Source organism: Oryza glaberrima, chromosome 4 (genome assembly GCF_000147395.1).
Source record: "Oryza glaberrima chromosome 4, OglaRS2, whole genome shotgun sequence".
NCBI lineage: Eukaryota > Viridiplantae > Streptophyta > Magnoliopsida > Poales > Poaceae > Oryza > Oryza glaberrima.
In genome coordinates, this window is record NC_068329.1 from 23,885,398 (window position 1) to 23,900,430 (window position 15,033).

The window sequence follows — 15,033 nt, forward strand, 5'->3', positions numbered from 1 at the left end:
GACCTGAAACCATATCGACCGCGTCAGTGAAGCATCATATCACGATTCTCGCATGCCCTACTGCCCTGCAATGCAAGGAAGAAAGCTTCATGGTTCTTCCAAATTCCAATCCGTAGCAGTCAGATGCAGACGGACGCAAGGGCACGAGCAATGGAGATTATTCGTCAGTAAAGCTGATATCCAACATTCCAACCACGACGACCAGGAAACAGAGCTCTGAACTTTGCTTTGATGCGGACGGAATTGTTTCTTACTGAAGCCCACTGCCTATAGCTGGAGCCCGGAATTGTTAGGGTTTCGGGACAAAGTCGTTCTTGGTACTGTTCGGGTTATTCATGTGCTGACTTTACGCTAACATCTTCATCAAGGGGTCTTCCTAGCTCTGTGTTATTTCCCTTCTAGTTTCATCGGGGTGTTAGAGATATAGTTTTGTATTCCTATCTCCTACCCTTTTTCTCTGATTCTCTCTCGATTCTGTTTCTATAAATAGATTGTAGAGATAGAGATGTACCGGGTCTATGTGTACTTATGTGCATGATTAATCTAATTATCGCAATGACTCCTAGCGCTTTCACGCCGGCCATCGTAGGGGACGCCGCTCGCCTCTAAAGATTGGTCGAATTGGGTGCGTGATTTCCTTACTCAGGTGCTCACCCCCTCCTCACCTCCGTCGTCGTCCCCGTAACTTTCTCTTCTCCCTCGACGGAGGAGAGTGTTGGTTCCATCGTCACTACCGCGAGCCTCATTCAACTCATCTACTAATCATTATGCTGTTCTGTTTACAATGGTTTGAGAATCCTAAAGGCGGAAACATTCTTTGGTTCCCGCTAATAAACCCGTTCTTTAGTGGTGGATTAACAAAACCAGACAAAAGATTCAGTCTTTTCGAAGATCTGTAGGACAGATTTAATCAGCTAGTGGTTTCTGCTGCAGAAACAACAGGCGACCATCTTCTTCTGAAGAAAGGAAAAAAAAACAGCAACAGTCAGCAGCGCTCTTCAATCTGTCTGTGGATGGATGCTCTGAACCGAAGCGCCAGTAACCTGAACGCACGTGTTTCTATCGTTTCCATCCGCCACTGTTCGCGTGGGTTGCAGGCGCGAACCAAAGTGGAGCACGACTAATGGCCGAGATTTTTATTCCTTCTCATCATCGTATAATTCATCCATCCAATTATTCAGCGAACCTATCCGGCCTTGGCAACGGAATAGCCTATCTGACAGAGTGACAGTTACACCCACAAAACCTCTACTGACGAAAAGCTGATGCAAACTTCGCGTTGAAACGCACCATATTGAATTTGAATTATTGATCTCTCGATGATAAACATCCGCAACCTTTTTTCACTATTATGCTTCAGTCTTCAGAGGGATGTAACAAATCAGTGCAGGCCAAGCTCGGAGGTGACATGCAGTGGAACCAAAAAGAGCTAAAAGTCTTAAAAGGTCGTAGCGTCAATGAGTGTCCAGTTCATCGTGTTTGTGTCAGCGAGTTAAGTACCCTGTTTGTGGAAGTAGTGACGGTGAGATTGCCACGAAAGGGAAAAAGGCAATGTGCCAACCTTCACAAAAAAAGAACTTGTGGTGCGAGCCGGAGAATCTGTTGGTGATAAGTTGAGGGAACCGCAACGGTGGGCAAATGCGATCGAAAAAGGGATCGTCGCTGATGCGGACATGATGGGCTGACGGGAACTGGCACGGCACGCCGAGATGCCAATATTTCTCTCGACAGAGATGGCACGACGACGCTACTGTGCTAGCACTTGTCCTCGACTGTGTTTCAGTATCGTAGCACTTGACAATAAGCACAACTAATTGTTGTGTTTTCATCTAATTTTCTTCTCAACTGATATACACAGTACAGAACCCCAACCCCTATGAACAGCATTTCTGCTTTTGGGGATTTATCCGTCATAGCTACACCCGTTCTTCCTCTCGCTGCGCCTAAATCTTAAATCTAAGTCCAAAACGCTCGATACACGATCTCTTTTCTAGTGTTTCTGCATTGACACTATACGTCTATACGATCTCTTTTTTTACGATCTATACGTCTGCATTGACGCTGTAAATTACAGCGATGCATTGGCTAGTTTCCCGGTATGAACTTCATGCAGATGGGTGGCTTGACCTTGGCCAGCGCGAGCAGCGACGAAGGGAACGTCCAAATCCCGTCGCCGCAGATGAGGCCGGACGCGACGGCCGGCACGAGCAGCGCGGCCCTCTTGCCGTCGAACCTGTGCCAGAGGAACACCACGAGGCTGCCGGCGCACATGTCGATGGCGAAGCTGGCGCCGACGAGGAACGGCACGGCCATGGCCATGGGCAGCGGCATGTACCGCCCGTACCTGCGCGGCAGGAAGTCCCGCGCCAGGTTGGCGAGCACCGCGAACGCGAAGAACCCCGCGCACAGCTGCAGGCAGTGCCTCGGCAGCGCCGAGAACCCCTCCACGCCGATGATGGCCATGTTCCGGTAGATGAGCGCGTACGGCGCCTTCCAGTACCCGTTGGGGTCGCCGACGTCGAACGCCTTGTAGAAGAGGAAGAAGGTGAGCGGCGCGACGACGCACCCCATCAGCGTGCCCACCACCTGCCCGACCAGCATCGACCGCGGCGAGGTCAGCGTCAGGTGGCCCGTCTTGAAGTCGTGCATCAGGTCGGCGGAGATGAGCACCAGCTGCTTCACCAGCCCGCACCCGACGAGCCCGGCCACCACGCCGTCGTCCTTCCCGGCCCACGCCGCGAAGATGAAGAGCGCGATCTTGCCGTAGTTGTACCCCATGTTCATGTCGGTGAGCCCCGTGCCGTAGGCGTTGCAGAACCCCAGCGCCGGCGCCAGCAGGTACGCGATGATCACGTAGTACCACTTCACCTGCCGGAACATCACCGGGATGAGGACCACGGCGATGACGCTGAGCAGCGTGTACCCGGTGTACGCCATCCAGGTCGGGATGTTGTCCCGGTTGAACACCTCGTTCCGCTGCATGTCGTCGATCGCCATGGTGTCCGCGTCCGCCACTGCAAATGCGTAATGAACTACTCCTGTAAGCTTCAGCCTGAACTGAAAATACGCGAGGCGATCTAAATCTTTTTTTACGGTGCATTTACCTCTGTTGTTAAGACCCCTGCGCCTTGATCTTTCGCGTACGCTCTTGAGAGTGACAACGATCACTTTGACGAAGTTGTAGAAGCCATCTCCAACGAGAAGTGCAATGCAGATGAAGGACTGCACAGGTAGCGATGTTGAGTTTTTTTTTTCAAAAAAAAAAAGCTAGGAAATGTGTATATATTGTGCTGCCTGAACTAGTCTAGTAGTACTACAAATGTACCATTATTGGGACAGGTGAACTGATGAACACACCTTGTAACCGAACAGGCCCGACATGCTACTTTCAGATGCCTTAGCAGAGTACCAATTCCCCTTCTGCTTGCCGATGAGCGGCCACATTATTCCCCAGGAGAGGATCGCGCCGAACAAGAGAGAGAGGTTGACAAGGTGAGAACAGATCATCCCGGCACCAACATACGTGAGACTGAAGTCGAAGAAAAATCTGGTGATGGAAGAAATTACTCAGCAAAAAGTTGTTTTTGTTGCGGCTTTACCACTGAAGCATACAATGATCAGTGAAAAAGAAACAGTAAATAAAAATTGTATGGAAACAGTAAAAAAATTACGTGTGTTTCCAAGCTTTCAGCCCAAAGGTAGGGAACTGGAGGAATCCGCAGACGTCACCGCCGGTGTAGAACCACTGGAAGAAGCTCCACAAGAAGCTGATGCCGAAATACCTGAGGAATCCACGGACTTGCTTTCTGGCATTGAGGGGAAACCATTGAATCAAGTCAGTGAATCCCAACTATTTCTGCAGCGTTTTTGGTCGGCTCAATCATGATTTCATCAGCACTTGGCTGAAATCTGAAATAAAGAGCTTACTTCGCATTCTTATCTCCTTGAGGCGTGTGAAACCCGTTTATGAGAACAGCAGTCGCTGTCCCACTTGGATATGTTAGCTTGTAGTCGATGACCAGCACCTGCAAAATATCGGTTTTTATCAGATTCCTTCATTTTGGGCAAGATTGATAATTAGCCCACTTTTTGTTCAGAAAAAAAAAAAGACTGAAGGACACAATAAACGTGTAGAATAGACTTTATCAGTAGTGTACTGTAGCACTCCAAACCATAACTGAAAGACACAACAGGTCCTTAATAAGTGAGAAAAGGAGAAAATGATGGTTAATGTTTGTTAATCGTGGTCAACGATTGCAACTCTGATGCTGAACGATCGTACAACCAATGCCATTTTTTTCAGAACGTATGACAGTAAAGATCAATCTCGGAAAATTCAGAGAATCTGACAGAAACGGTAAACGCTGAAAGGTACGGCATGGAAAGGGGAAAATCAAAGAAGAGCAAAGGGAGTCAGTAGTGTACCTTTCGGAGAGGGAGCAAGGTGAGGAGCCCCACGAAGCTGGTGGAGAGGAGGAACCCCGTCATCCACCCGATCCCGGGCTCCTTGTAGCTCCCCGGCACGTTCCCCGGCGTGCTCGCGCCGGACAGCTCGTACGTCTTCTTGTTCAGCCCCAGCAAGAACGACCCGAATCCACCTGTGCTCCACGCGAACGCGCGACGCGGTTAGCGCAACGAGACGCCAAGATTGGCCGGGGTGATGAGAGGGGAGGGGAGACAGGAGAGCTACCGCCGTAGCCGATGGTGTAGCAGGCGACGGCGCAGGTCTGGATGACGGTGTTCTCCTGGCGGGTGAAGGGGCGGGAGGCAATGCCGAGGCGGTCGAGCGCGTGCGTCCATCCCCGGAGCGCGAGGAAGGCGAGCAGCGCGGCGGAGACGTTGAGCGTGGGGATGAGCCCCGTGGTGAGGCTCAGCTTCATCACGATCACCGTGTACACCACGCCGATCAGCAGCGCCGCCACCATCCCGCGGGCGGTCACCTGCTCCCGCCACGGCGGGACGCGCTCCGCCTCGCGCGCCGCCGCCAGCGCGGGCTCCGACTCCATGTCCTCCGCCGCCTCCGGCGTCTTCTCGATCTCCAGCGCGCCACCGCCGCCCAGCGCGTGGCGGTCCATGCTGCCGGCCGCACCCGACGAGGCGCCCCCCCTGGGGACTAGCAGCTCGAGCTCCGAGACGTCGGCGGCGGCACCGGTGGCCGCGGCGGCTGCAGGGGAGAGATGTAATCGTGAGCACATTTGTTTACGCGTACCAGGGCGACACAATCCAACAACCCATCCATGTGCGCCCAGCGCCCTTGCATTAGACAGAAGAGTACAAGCGCCGTTGAATTGAAACGGGCAGGATTAGTTATAAAATTGGCTTCTAGCAAAGCCAGAGGCATTTGGCCATCTGCCACTCTGCTCCACGGGGGTCAGTAATGACAGAGGCCAACAAGGCGACGAACAAAAGAACCACAAATCACGAGCAGAAACCAGAAAGGCAGCAAAAGCACAATCCAACACCAAATTGTAACGAGCACCGCATGCAGAAACCTCTCACCTGTACTGTCCTCCCTGCGAAAACAGCAGCACCGCTCGGAGACGACGATCAGACGAACGCCACCACACCGGGGATGGGAACGAGAGGAGGCGGCAGGCGGGTCAATTAAATAGGCGTCAACTGCGGGGAACGACTGAACGAGAGAAGCAGCTCGGCTCACTGTACTGCACCCCCTCTGCACGACGTATCCAGTACACGTGTGGATGCGGGGGAGAAGTACAAAAAAGAGAAGGGGGGAGAATTTTCAGAGGTGCAGTACAAGGGGAACGGACGGCGACGAAAATGGCGGGGTCGGTCAGTGATGTGCGATTTTTTTTTTTCCAAGAGCAACGAGGGGTTGGCGTTTGGACCCTGCACCTGCAGCAACCTCCTCTTCTTCTTCTTCCTCCCGTGCACTTGACTTTTGCATGGTTGGGTGAGGGATCGCGACGTGTGGAAATACAGGAATAAACTGGTGATGGGAGTGTGCCCCATGGCTTTGCAATTTTCTTTCCCCTCTTTCCGTGGTCGGATGCTCGGATTTTGTACATGTACTGCTTGTCCAGTTTCAATCTACGCGATCTTAATTTGTGTGATTTAGAGTCGTAGTACAAGCATTCGCAATATTTGAGGAGTTCGTGTACGCAAATGCAAACCTCATGTACCTAGTCGCATGATTGCTACAGATGCAACAGATTCAGTATCGCTTGATTTCGTGTATTAATAGTACTAGTAGTAGTATCATGCGACTGAGGTATGGAATATATGGCATTGGTTGTCATACTCATACCCGTCTCCACGAATCGGCACACGATTTAAAGCATGACAAAAGAGATAGTGAAGTGATATCATTAAATGAGCTGGAATTTTTCTACGTTACAAGTGAAGAGAATTTTATGGGTGGAAAAGAGAAAGAAAATGTGATATTGGAGTTGCAGTTTGTATAAATTTATTCACCGTATTCAATAATTTAGCGAGACCAGAGATTTATCGTTGGCATCTGGACGTGTGTTGCTCCTCTTATTCCTGAGGCACACGGGTGTAGTGTGCATCTTTCTATAATAATAATAATAGAAAAAAGAGCCTTATCGGTTGTCCATATTTTCTAATAAGCCAAAATAGCTTATTAGAGAATAAAAATTAATTTATAGGTAAAAATTTTATATATTTGTTCATAGTGATTAAAAGCCAACACTAAAAAGAAATTAAGTTCAAAATATTTTTAAATCAAATACAAAATTTTAAAATTTGGTTTTTGCTTTGACTTATTAGGCCAACCGATGGGGGTAAGAGTTTTGGAGGTGTTTCACTGTGTTAAGATGCTGCTACACAGCCGTAGTAGTGCGGCTGACACCGTAGATATATATCTTTGCTCTGGTATTATAGTTACTGCCCCACTTTCAGTCACAATTGGTACTACCGAACACCCCCTCTATGTGTTATACTCAACTAAATTTTAACTGTGCAAATATAGTTATCGTGCATGTGCACTCAACCGCGTTCCACCTCACTTGGTGGTTCCACGTCACTCTTAATTCAATTGATGTCAAGTTAGTCCTGATATAATTATAAAGGAAAAAATTGTACTCCTGGTATCCAGCTTTTTTCTGACTAAAATTTAGGGGGCATATTTAATTGCAAATTAATTCATTGTTTTTGGAAAGTCAAATTCATAATAGAGTTGGCCGCATGAACTCATGCCTGTTCAGTGTATGGTGTTCCGAAATTTAATACTAAGAAGTAAAGTAGCATTCTTATGAGGCTACTTGCCAGAAATGATATAATCAGAAAATGATATGATCAGAAGTTGGACATGAACAATGACTCTGTATATCCAAATCGAAAGTCAAATAGCATAGGCTAGAGATCGTCGAGCACTCGAGCCCCCAATCAATCTGTAGCTATTACGAAACCCAGGTAATTAAGTTAAGAAATCCGGTGCATCCATCTCATTTTTCAATTAAGATTTCCCATTGACTGTAGTTTTTTTTTTGTTTGGGGGGTATTATTCTTCCTAGAATATTGGTGGAGTACAGCCGGTTGCAACGGTTTGTAGTAGAATGAACAATGCGCGACACAGTATTGTGATAAAGCCTCTGCATCAGTATAAAAAAAAAGGAACTGAAGTCGTACCATTAAATGCCCTTCTTTTGAGATTATAATGTTGATTATAAAGAGCACGTAGCAAACGATAAGATTTTTCTAAAAAAAACTTTCCTCACCTATATTTCTTAAAAACATTTTTTAAAAGTGCATTTTTTGTAATATTAATTTATTCGTTTGTATACTCAAGTAATTAACATAAACTCAGTTAACAATTCATCATCCATTAGCAAATTCAAATTGTCCTAAATTAGCTGGGTTTTCTTTCAATATTAAAGAAATTCTATTGGTTACACTGGAGTACTGGACTAATATTTAACTGGTACGGTTAATATAAACCTAGCGCAACTCTGTTGGAAAGTCAAATGCATATTAGAGATAGCCAGTTAGCCACATGAGCTCATGGTTTACAGGAATCAAGTGTATGGCGTTCCAAATTTAATAAAGAAAACAGATAAGGTAAAGTAGAATTCCTCTGATGCAACTCGCCAGAAATGATCTCATCAGAACAGGGGAAACATACACTAACATTTCTAAATGGCAAGTCAAACAGGCATAACATATAGAGATCACCGTGACCCAAATCAATCTGTAGAGTCGTAGAGTGGACGATCGACAAGGCCTTGTTGTGATAGAGAGCATCACTGCATCAGCATCGGCCTATAAAGGCAACGAGTGTCATACGGAGTATTAGCGTTAGTTGCCAAAAACAAGCCTGGAGTTAGCTCCATGTATGGCAGTATGGACTTCTGAAAGGAGCTAGAAAAGTTCTTAACTAACCAAAAGCATCTGAAACTGACGCTACTTTCCTCCTGGTACTGCTACTCTGCTAAGAAGATTTTAAGGCTACGAAACTTTCGTAGAAGCCTACATAACGAAAAGGTTGCATGGGCACGATGAACAACTTGGAGACACGAGACCCATAACTGGGCCATCAAGCCCATCATGCCGTCAAGAATCAGGAAAAGGCCCAAATTGTAACCGCTCCTACTACATCAGCCCAACGTACCAACCTTATGGGCTTAATCGGCCCATTACGCGCTGGCTCGGCCCGGTACAGCGCATGCTGCAACCGCGTACAGGCCATCGGAACGACACGTCGGATCGTCGGCGTCGGCAGCAGCGGTTAAATTAACAGAGGCGGGAGGGCAGCAACAAGTCAACCTGCCACCGTGCCACCGCCTCTCCGTCCCCATCACCCTCGCAATTACTCCAGCCGCCGGCCAGCCCAATTGTCGAAATGGCAATCACCCACATCACATGCAGATCCTCCCTAAACCACTCGATCATCCCGCCCCCACTCCTCCTCCTCCTCATCCAGGTAGATCCCAACAGCCGATCAGATCTCCCACTCCATTATTCGCCTCGCCCATTGCCCCGTGGCCACGGGCGAAGCCGGAGGGAGGGGAGAGACGCGGTTCCTCGGTCGCCATGGACGGGCTCATCAAGGGGCTGATCAACGTGGCGATCGACGCCGTCGAAGGCGCCGGACGAGGTGAGCGGGGCGGCGAGGACGACGCGCCGAGGAGGCACCGCCCCGCGCGGGAGGAGGAGGAGGGCCGCGGCGACGAGCGGTCGCGGTCGACGTGGGCCGAGGTGAGCGCCACCTGTTCGCGCGATTGCGGAAGAAGATAAAGGAAATCGTGAGGGATGTAATTGGTTGGGTTTGTCGGTCTAAGCTTCTTAGTGTTTTGGGGATGTGGCAGGTGGTCTCCGATCACAAGGGCGGCGAGGCGGAGGAGCGCCCGGACCATCGGAATTCGAGGCGGGTGAGTGACGATTGCTGTTTTGTCTGGGAGAACATTAATCCAGACCGGAATTCGGTTTTAGTTAATCTTCTTCTGGTAGTTTGCAGTTAGTGTTATGGTAGTAGGGGCGTAGTTAAGGCCCCGTTTGGCACAGCTCTAGCTCCCAAGTCCAACTTATTTGGAGCTGGAGCTGTTCCAAGCGGTCCAAATACTCTGTTTTTCGGAGCGGAGTTAGCAGAGCTACTCCACAAATTTATACTACGGGGGTGGAGCTGGGTTTTTGCTGCTCCACAGCTCCACTCTACCCCAAAAGACCCATAAGTGCTTAATAATTTAATTCTCTGGTTGAATTTAGGATGGGAGGCAAGAGAGGAGGGAGGATGGGGATTGGGAGAGGGTGGATGGCCGGAAGCAGCATCAGCACAACCAGGTTTTCCATTTTGTGTACACATTTTCTGTAAAAATTGTAAGTGTGCCACTCTGCTTACGTAGCTGGGCTCCACGTCTGTAGTATGAGGAAGAGTACAGGAAGGACAGTAGTAGCCGACGCCCACAGCAGCATCAGCAAGCGCCAGCTTACAGGAGGCAGCAACAGGTTCGATTCAGTTATCTTCTTCCTTTTTCTTTTTGCAATACAGATATGTACATGAATTTGAGCAATTCACATATTATATGTTTGTCGTGTTGTAGCCTTGGTGGTGCTTTGGTGGTTGTGTGTGGCACATTTTGAGTTTGTTCCTTAGTCACAGAATAGTGATATAGAGTGTACAGGTCTAGTAGTATATGCGCGTTATGTAGAATGACTCTTGATTTCTTTGATTTTCTTGTTTAAGCTTCTTCCTGAAAAATAAAGAGTTGGTCTAATGGTACAGCTCGATTGAAGCTTGTATATCTCAACCTTGGCTCATTAGCTTTCAAAAGGAAAACAAAAGGAGATGGAAGCTTGGAGTGAATACTAAATAGAGCTTGATAATCTCATTTCCGGATGTGTTTTTCCTATGCTCGTTGCGCTTGACTAATGAGTTGATCAAGTTAATAATGTGCTAATATTTACTGCAAAATACATGCTTATAATCTCATAAACGAAGTTACAATTATTTAACAGTTCTTCCTGCTGCGATTTAGTTTTTTTTTCTAGCATCAGTTTGAAGATGGGACAGGTATTTTGAGTGTATATTGTGGAGGCTTACCTGTTTGGTTTGGGGTACTCAGGATGGAGATGAGAGAAATGATGGAGGGTGGCAGACTGTTGGTGAGAAAAAGCATCATGGAAGGCCACAGCAGGTTTGCTTTTGGTTTTCTAACAATTAGATACAATAACATCTGCAAAATGTTATAACTTACTGAGATTTTTAGGTATCTGTTTTTGAGTCAATTTGAGCCCATGTTTATAGTCAAGGTCAACTGACTACTATAAATACCCCGACACCCCGTATCACTGTTCTTGTTTGGCTGAATAAAGTCAATAAACTTATTACATATTATTTTCTAAAAGATATTTAACGTCTGTCAGTTGATGCTGTCTTTGAACTGGTTAGCATGCAAAAAGGGCCCCTAAGCTATTCCATTTTGTTCAACCAAACCCCTTTTCTTAACTTGTTGATTTGAGCCCCTGAGATATCTACAATGTGTAATCAAGCATTCTATTGCACTCTCTGTTATATGACAAAATGAGCCCCAAGTGTCAGGCACAGTTGACCAATAATCTTTCAGGTTTTGAGCAATACCATTGACCAATACTTTGAAGCTTTATGTATCAGCCCAAGCACTTTGGTTTATTGTACTTTTTGAGAACTTTAGTGTTTGCATCGTTCTACCACTGTCAGAGTCAGTTACCCTTTTATAAATGAACTGATCGTCAGTTTCCATTTCACAATATGAGATCGCCGTATTAATATATTCTGAGCTTCCTTATCCTGTCTGAATTCTGAGCACCTTCATAATTACTATACTATACAGTCTGAAGCATGGAATGCATACAGAAGGCCACCATCTGAACAACAGTACTGTGAGGATGCTGGTCAGATCCACCATGGCCTAAATGTAGAACCAACCAGGGAGGAGCTCAACAGCTTATCAAGAGCTTGTAGCCGGCTGTGGGAACTCGATATGAACCGCCTAACACCTGGTAAGGACTACAGAATCGAATGTGGCGAAGGGAAGAAGGTATATCAGAAGGGTGATATGGCATCTGAAACTTTGTTCAGCTGGCTAGGCGATGATGTGCTTAGAAAGCCCACCTACTCTCGTTTCTGCGCGCTTCTTGACAATTACAATCCACATCAAGGGTACAAAGAAGTTGTTACTCAGCAGGACAAGCACGAGGAAGTAGCATTTATTGAAGAGATTGCCAGGACAGCGCCAATCAAGTACTTACACCGGTATTTAGTGCTCAAGGGAGTCGCGTCTCAAGACTATGAGGACTTCAAGAGAATGCTGACATCGCTATGGTTCGATTTGTATGGAAGAGGTGGCAGTTCTAGCAGCTCTTCTGCATTTGAGCATGTGTTCGTTGGTGAGATCAAGGGACGACGAGGACAGGGAGAGAATGAGGTCTCAGGATTCCATAATTGGATTCAGGCAAGTTCTTGTAATGTTACAACAGTTCTTGTATTCCTTGCATAAAAATTACTCTGATTGGTATTTCGTGAAACAATTGCAGTTTTACCTGGAAGAAGCCAATGGGAATGTGGATTACCAAGGTTACATATTCCCAAGGAGGCGTGGGGAATCGGTAAGTATCTAGTCTTAAAATTGATAGACAAGATGAACTTGATTATGAGTAATGGAGCTAAAATGTGCAATGCTCCTTTTGGCAGCCTGATTCAGAGACACAGCTATTGACTATTCAGTTTGAGTGGCACGGTGTTCTGAAATCGGTATCCAGCACTCTGATTGGTGTCAGCCCTGAGTTTGAGGTTGCACTCTACACGCTCTGCTTCTTTATGGGAGGGGAAGATAACCGCGTTGAGATTGGCCCGTACGGAGTAAACATCAAGTGCTACCGAATGGGAAACAGCAAAATTGGGTCAGCATTTCCAATTGCAGATAACTGAATTCGTTCCATGCCTGCTTCTGCGTGTATGTGATTCCTTCAGCTTTCAGTTTCACGAAGTTATTAGTGTGCTGTTCGATTTGGTCGTTTACACAAAAGAACCACATTGTTCAATTTGTTGTCACAATGTCTCTACTGAAAATTGTATTATTTGGATTAACCATGCTGTACAAGTTGTAGTCACAAAGTCCTGTAATTTGTTTTTCTGAAAACCCGTAACAAAAAAAATATCATCTCAGCACAAAAAAAAAAAATCCTTCAGAAGTCAATCCTGCATTGTGATTGTCAACTCCGACAAGAGAATGAACAGGTCACGTCGCGGCAGTGGCAGCAGCAGCCGCCCTCATGAGCATGAGCCTTCTCCTCGCGTGAGCGCTCGCGCTCGCGTTCTCCCCGAGCGCAGCAAGGTGGAGCATCCGCCGCCTCGCCGCCGCCGCGGCCACGGCCACGTCGTCCTCCACGGCCGCCGCCGCCGGCGAGCTCGAGCTCTCCTCCCCGGCATCATCATACACTTCGCCGTCCAGCTCGGCGTGCCGCGTCGCCCGCCTCAGCCGCTCGACCACCTCCGCCATCGCGGGGCGGTCCTTGCCGTGCTTCGCGAGGCAGCCGGCGGCGAGCTCGGCGACCTCCTTGGCCGCTCTCACGGAGTACCTCCCCTGCAGCCTCCCGTCCATGATCCGGCCGAACCGCGGGCTCCCGGCGGGGTGCCGCCGCACCCACTCGAGGAGCTTCTGCTCGTCCTTGGGCCGGCTCTTGTCGATCGACCGCCGGCCGGCGAGGATCTCGTACAGCACAACGCCGAAGCTCCACACGTCGCTCTTGGTCGTGAGGTGCCCCGTCCGGACGTAGTCCGGTGCCGCGTAGCCGTACGTCCCCATCACCTGATCCACCAAAGCCAAAACGGATTCATTTCTGAAGAATTCAGAAGTGATATGATCCGTGTTGAGTTGACACATTTTCTGAACTGTGATGTTTGCACATACCGCTGTGGAGACATGTGTCTGACCTTCTGATGGCCCTTCCCTTGCTAATCCGAAATCTGACAGTTTGGGTCTGAACTCATCATCCAGCAGCACATTTGCAGCCTTGAAATCACGGTATATGATCTGACAAACAAGGAAAATCAGGTGAAAATGGTGTGTTTTCTGATGAAGACGCGCAGTTTTTCGGAGAAGATGTGGATTACCTGAAACTCCAGGCCCTCGTGGAGGTACAGTAACCCCTCGGCAGCGCCCAGCGCGATCTGCAGCCTGACGCCCCACGGGAGGACGGGGTGGGATCGGTCGAACAGGTGGTCGTCCAGCGTCTTGTTCGGCACGAACTCGTACACCAGCAGCCGCTGCGGGCCTCGCTCCGTCTGCGCCGCGCAGTAGCCGAGGAGCTTGACGAGGTTGGGGTGCTCCACGACGCCCAGCAGATGCACCTCGGCGAGCCACTCCTTGTGCCCCTGCACGAGCACGATACAATGGAGTCGTCACAAATGGCGGAAGCGGTCGAGATCAACCGGGAGCGTGTCGTCATGTGTGTGCGTGCCTGGCGGCTGTCGGGGTTGAGCCTCTTGACGGCGACGGGGGTGCCGTGGGGCGGCGCGCCGGGGAGGCGGAGGACGCCGCGGTAGACGCACCCGAAGCCGCCCTGGCCGACCATGAGCAGCGGGCTGAAGTCGCCCGTGGCGCCGCGGAGCTCGCGGAGAGCGAGCTCGCGGGGGGCGCCCTGCCTCGCCTCGTACGGCTCCGGGGTGCTCACCGCCGAGGAGCTCGCCGACGGCCTCGTGCTCGCCCACGACGACGTGCACGTGCTCGGCGCGGCGGCTGGCACGGACACGTTCGAGCACGCATCGGTGGAAACGGCGGCAGCGGCACTCGGGGAGGGCGGAGCCGGTGCCGGCGCCGGCGCCGCCACCTCCGGTCGTCTCTTGCTCCTGCGCTTGTCCTGGAAGAGGCACATGCAGCCCATTTCTTGGAGGAAGAAGCCCGGCTGCTACCACAATTCCAGGTACTTCAAGAACTCAGAGGTTGCAGAGAAAAAGATCACGCATTGGTGATTAAAACAGAGACATTTTCTATTTCTTCTGTTGCTCGACAATGACTTGTCTGTACTTCTACGTGATTAAAATCCAACCAGGAGAAGGCCAAGAGCAAAGAGAACACAGTGGAAGGAAGAACCAATCGATCAGAGAAGAAAAATCCAGCAAAGCCAGATTTCTGCCAGATGGAAGAGAAATCCAACAGCAGACAGCTGCCGATCACAAGAAACTCAATGGCAGCAGATGCTCAAGAGGAGACATGCCTCCAAATGGCCGAATCGTTTGATACAACAGTCATGGACCATGAACTGTGTACTGCCTACCGTGATCCGGCTGACCGGCTCCGAAGAATCAAAGTGCTCAACCAGTCAGTTCTCAGTCACCTCCCCTGCCAACCTCTTTATCCTTCTTGCTTTTGCTCGAAGCAAGCAGAACGCACACACGGTTTCCTGCTAATCTGCATTCTGCAAGCATCATGGGTGTTTGAAATGTTCAAACTTCAAACATTACGGCGTCCATTGGATCATCAACACTACAGGATGCGGAAAGATATGCGCAGCCACATCTCTGGCTTTCTCCCAAGTCCCAACCACCGCCTCCTCTCCCTCGACCGCTGCCTGAAC

At 49.1% G+C, this 15,033-nt stretch overlaps 3 protein-coding genes across 3 annotated transcripts; 1 reads left to right on the plus strand and 2 right to left on the minus strand.

Moving 5' to 3' along the window:
- Positions 1–1,794: 1,794 nt before the first annotated feature.
- Positions 1,795–5,691, minus strand: LOC127772066 (probable metal-nicotianamine transporter YSL16). Its single transcript, XM_052298047.1, has 8 exons — positions 5,500–5,691; positions 4,691–5,164; positions 4,426–4,598; positions 3,928–4,025; positions 3,672–3,806; positions 3,358–3,547; positions 3,105–3,222; positions 1,795–3,014 (listed from the first exon to the last, which is right to left on the minus strand). Exons 2-8 carry the CDS (start codon positions 5,073–5,075, stop codon positions 2,086–2,088), a joined length of 2,028 nt encoding a protein of 675 aa, XP_052154007.1. The 5' UTR covers positions 5,076–5,164; positions 5,500–5,691; the 3' UTR covers positions 1,795–2,085.
- A 3,089-nt stretch (positions 5,692–8,780) lies between these two features.
- Positions 8,781–12,544, plus strand: LOC127772084 (uncharacterized). Its single transcript, XM_052298070.1, has 8 exons — positions 8,781–9,177; positions 9,288–9,350; positions 9,685–9,759; positions 9,841–9,924; positions 10,542–10,613; positions 11,289–11,909; positions 11,992–12,063; positions 12,149–12,544. The coding sequence occupies exons 1-8, from the start codon at positions 8,842–8,844 to the stop codon at positions 12,383–12,385; spliced, it is 1,560 nt and encodes a 519-aa protein (XP_052154030.1). The 5' UTR covers positions 8,781–8,841; the 3' UTR covers positions 12,386–12,544.
- Positions 12,545–12,695: 151 nt separating this feature from the next.
- LOC127772085 (probable serine/threonine-protein kinase PBL19) lies at positions 12,696–14,511 on the minus strand. The gene is made up of 4 exons (XM_052298071.1): positions 13,918–14,511; positions 13,571–13,831; positions 13,368–13,490; positions 12,696–13,265 (listed from the first exon to the last, which is right to left on the minus strand). Exons 1-4 carry the CDS (start codon positions 14,338–14,340, stop codon positions 12,696–12,698), a joined length of 1,377 nt encoding a protein of 458 aa, XP_052154031.1. The 5' UTR covers positions 14,341–14,511.
- Between the last annotated feature and the right edge of the window lie 522 nt (positions 14,512–15,033).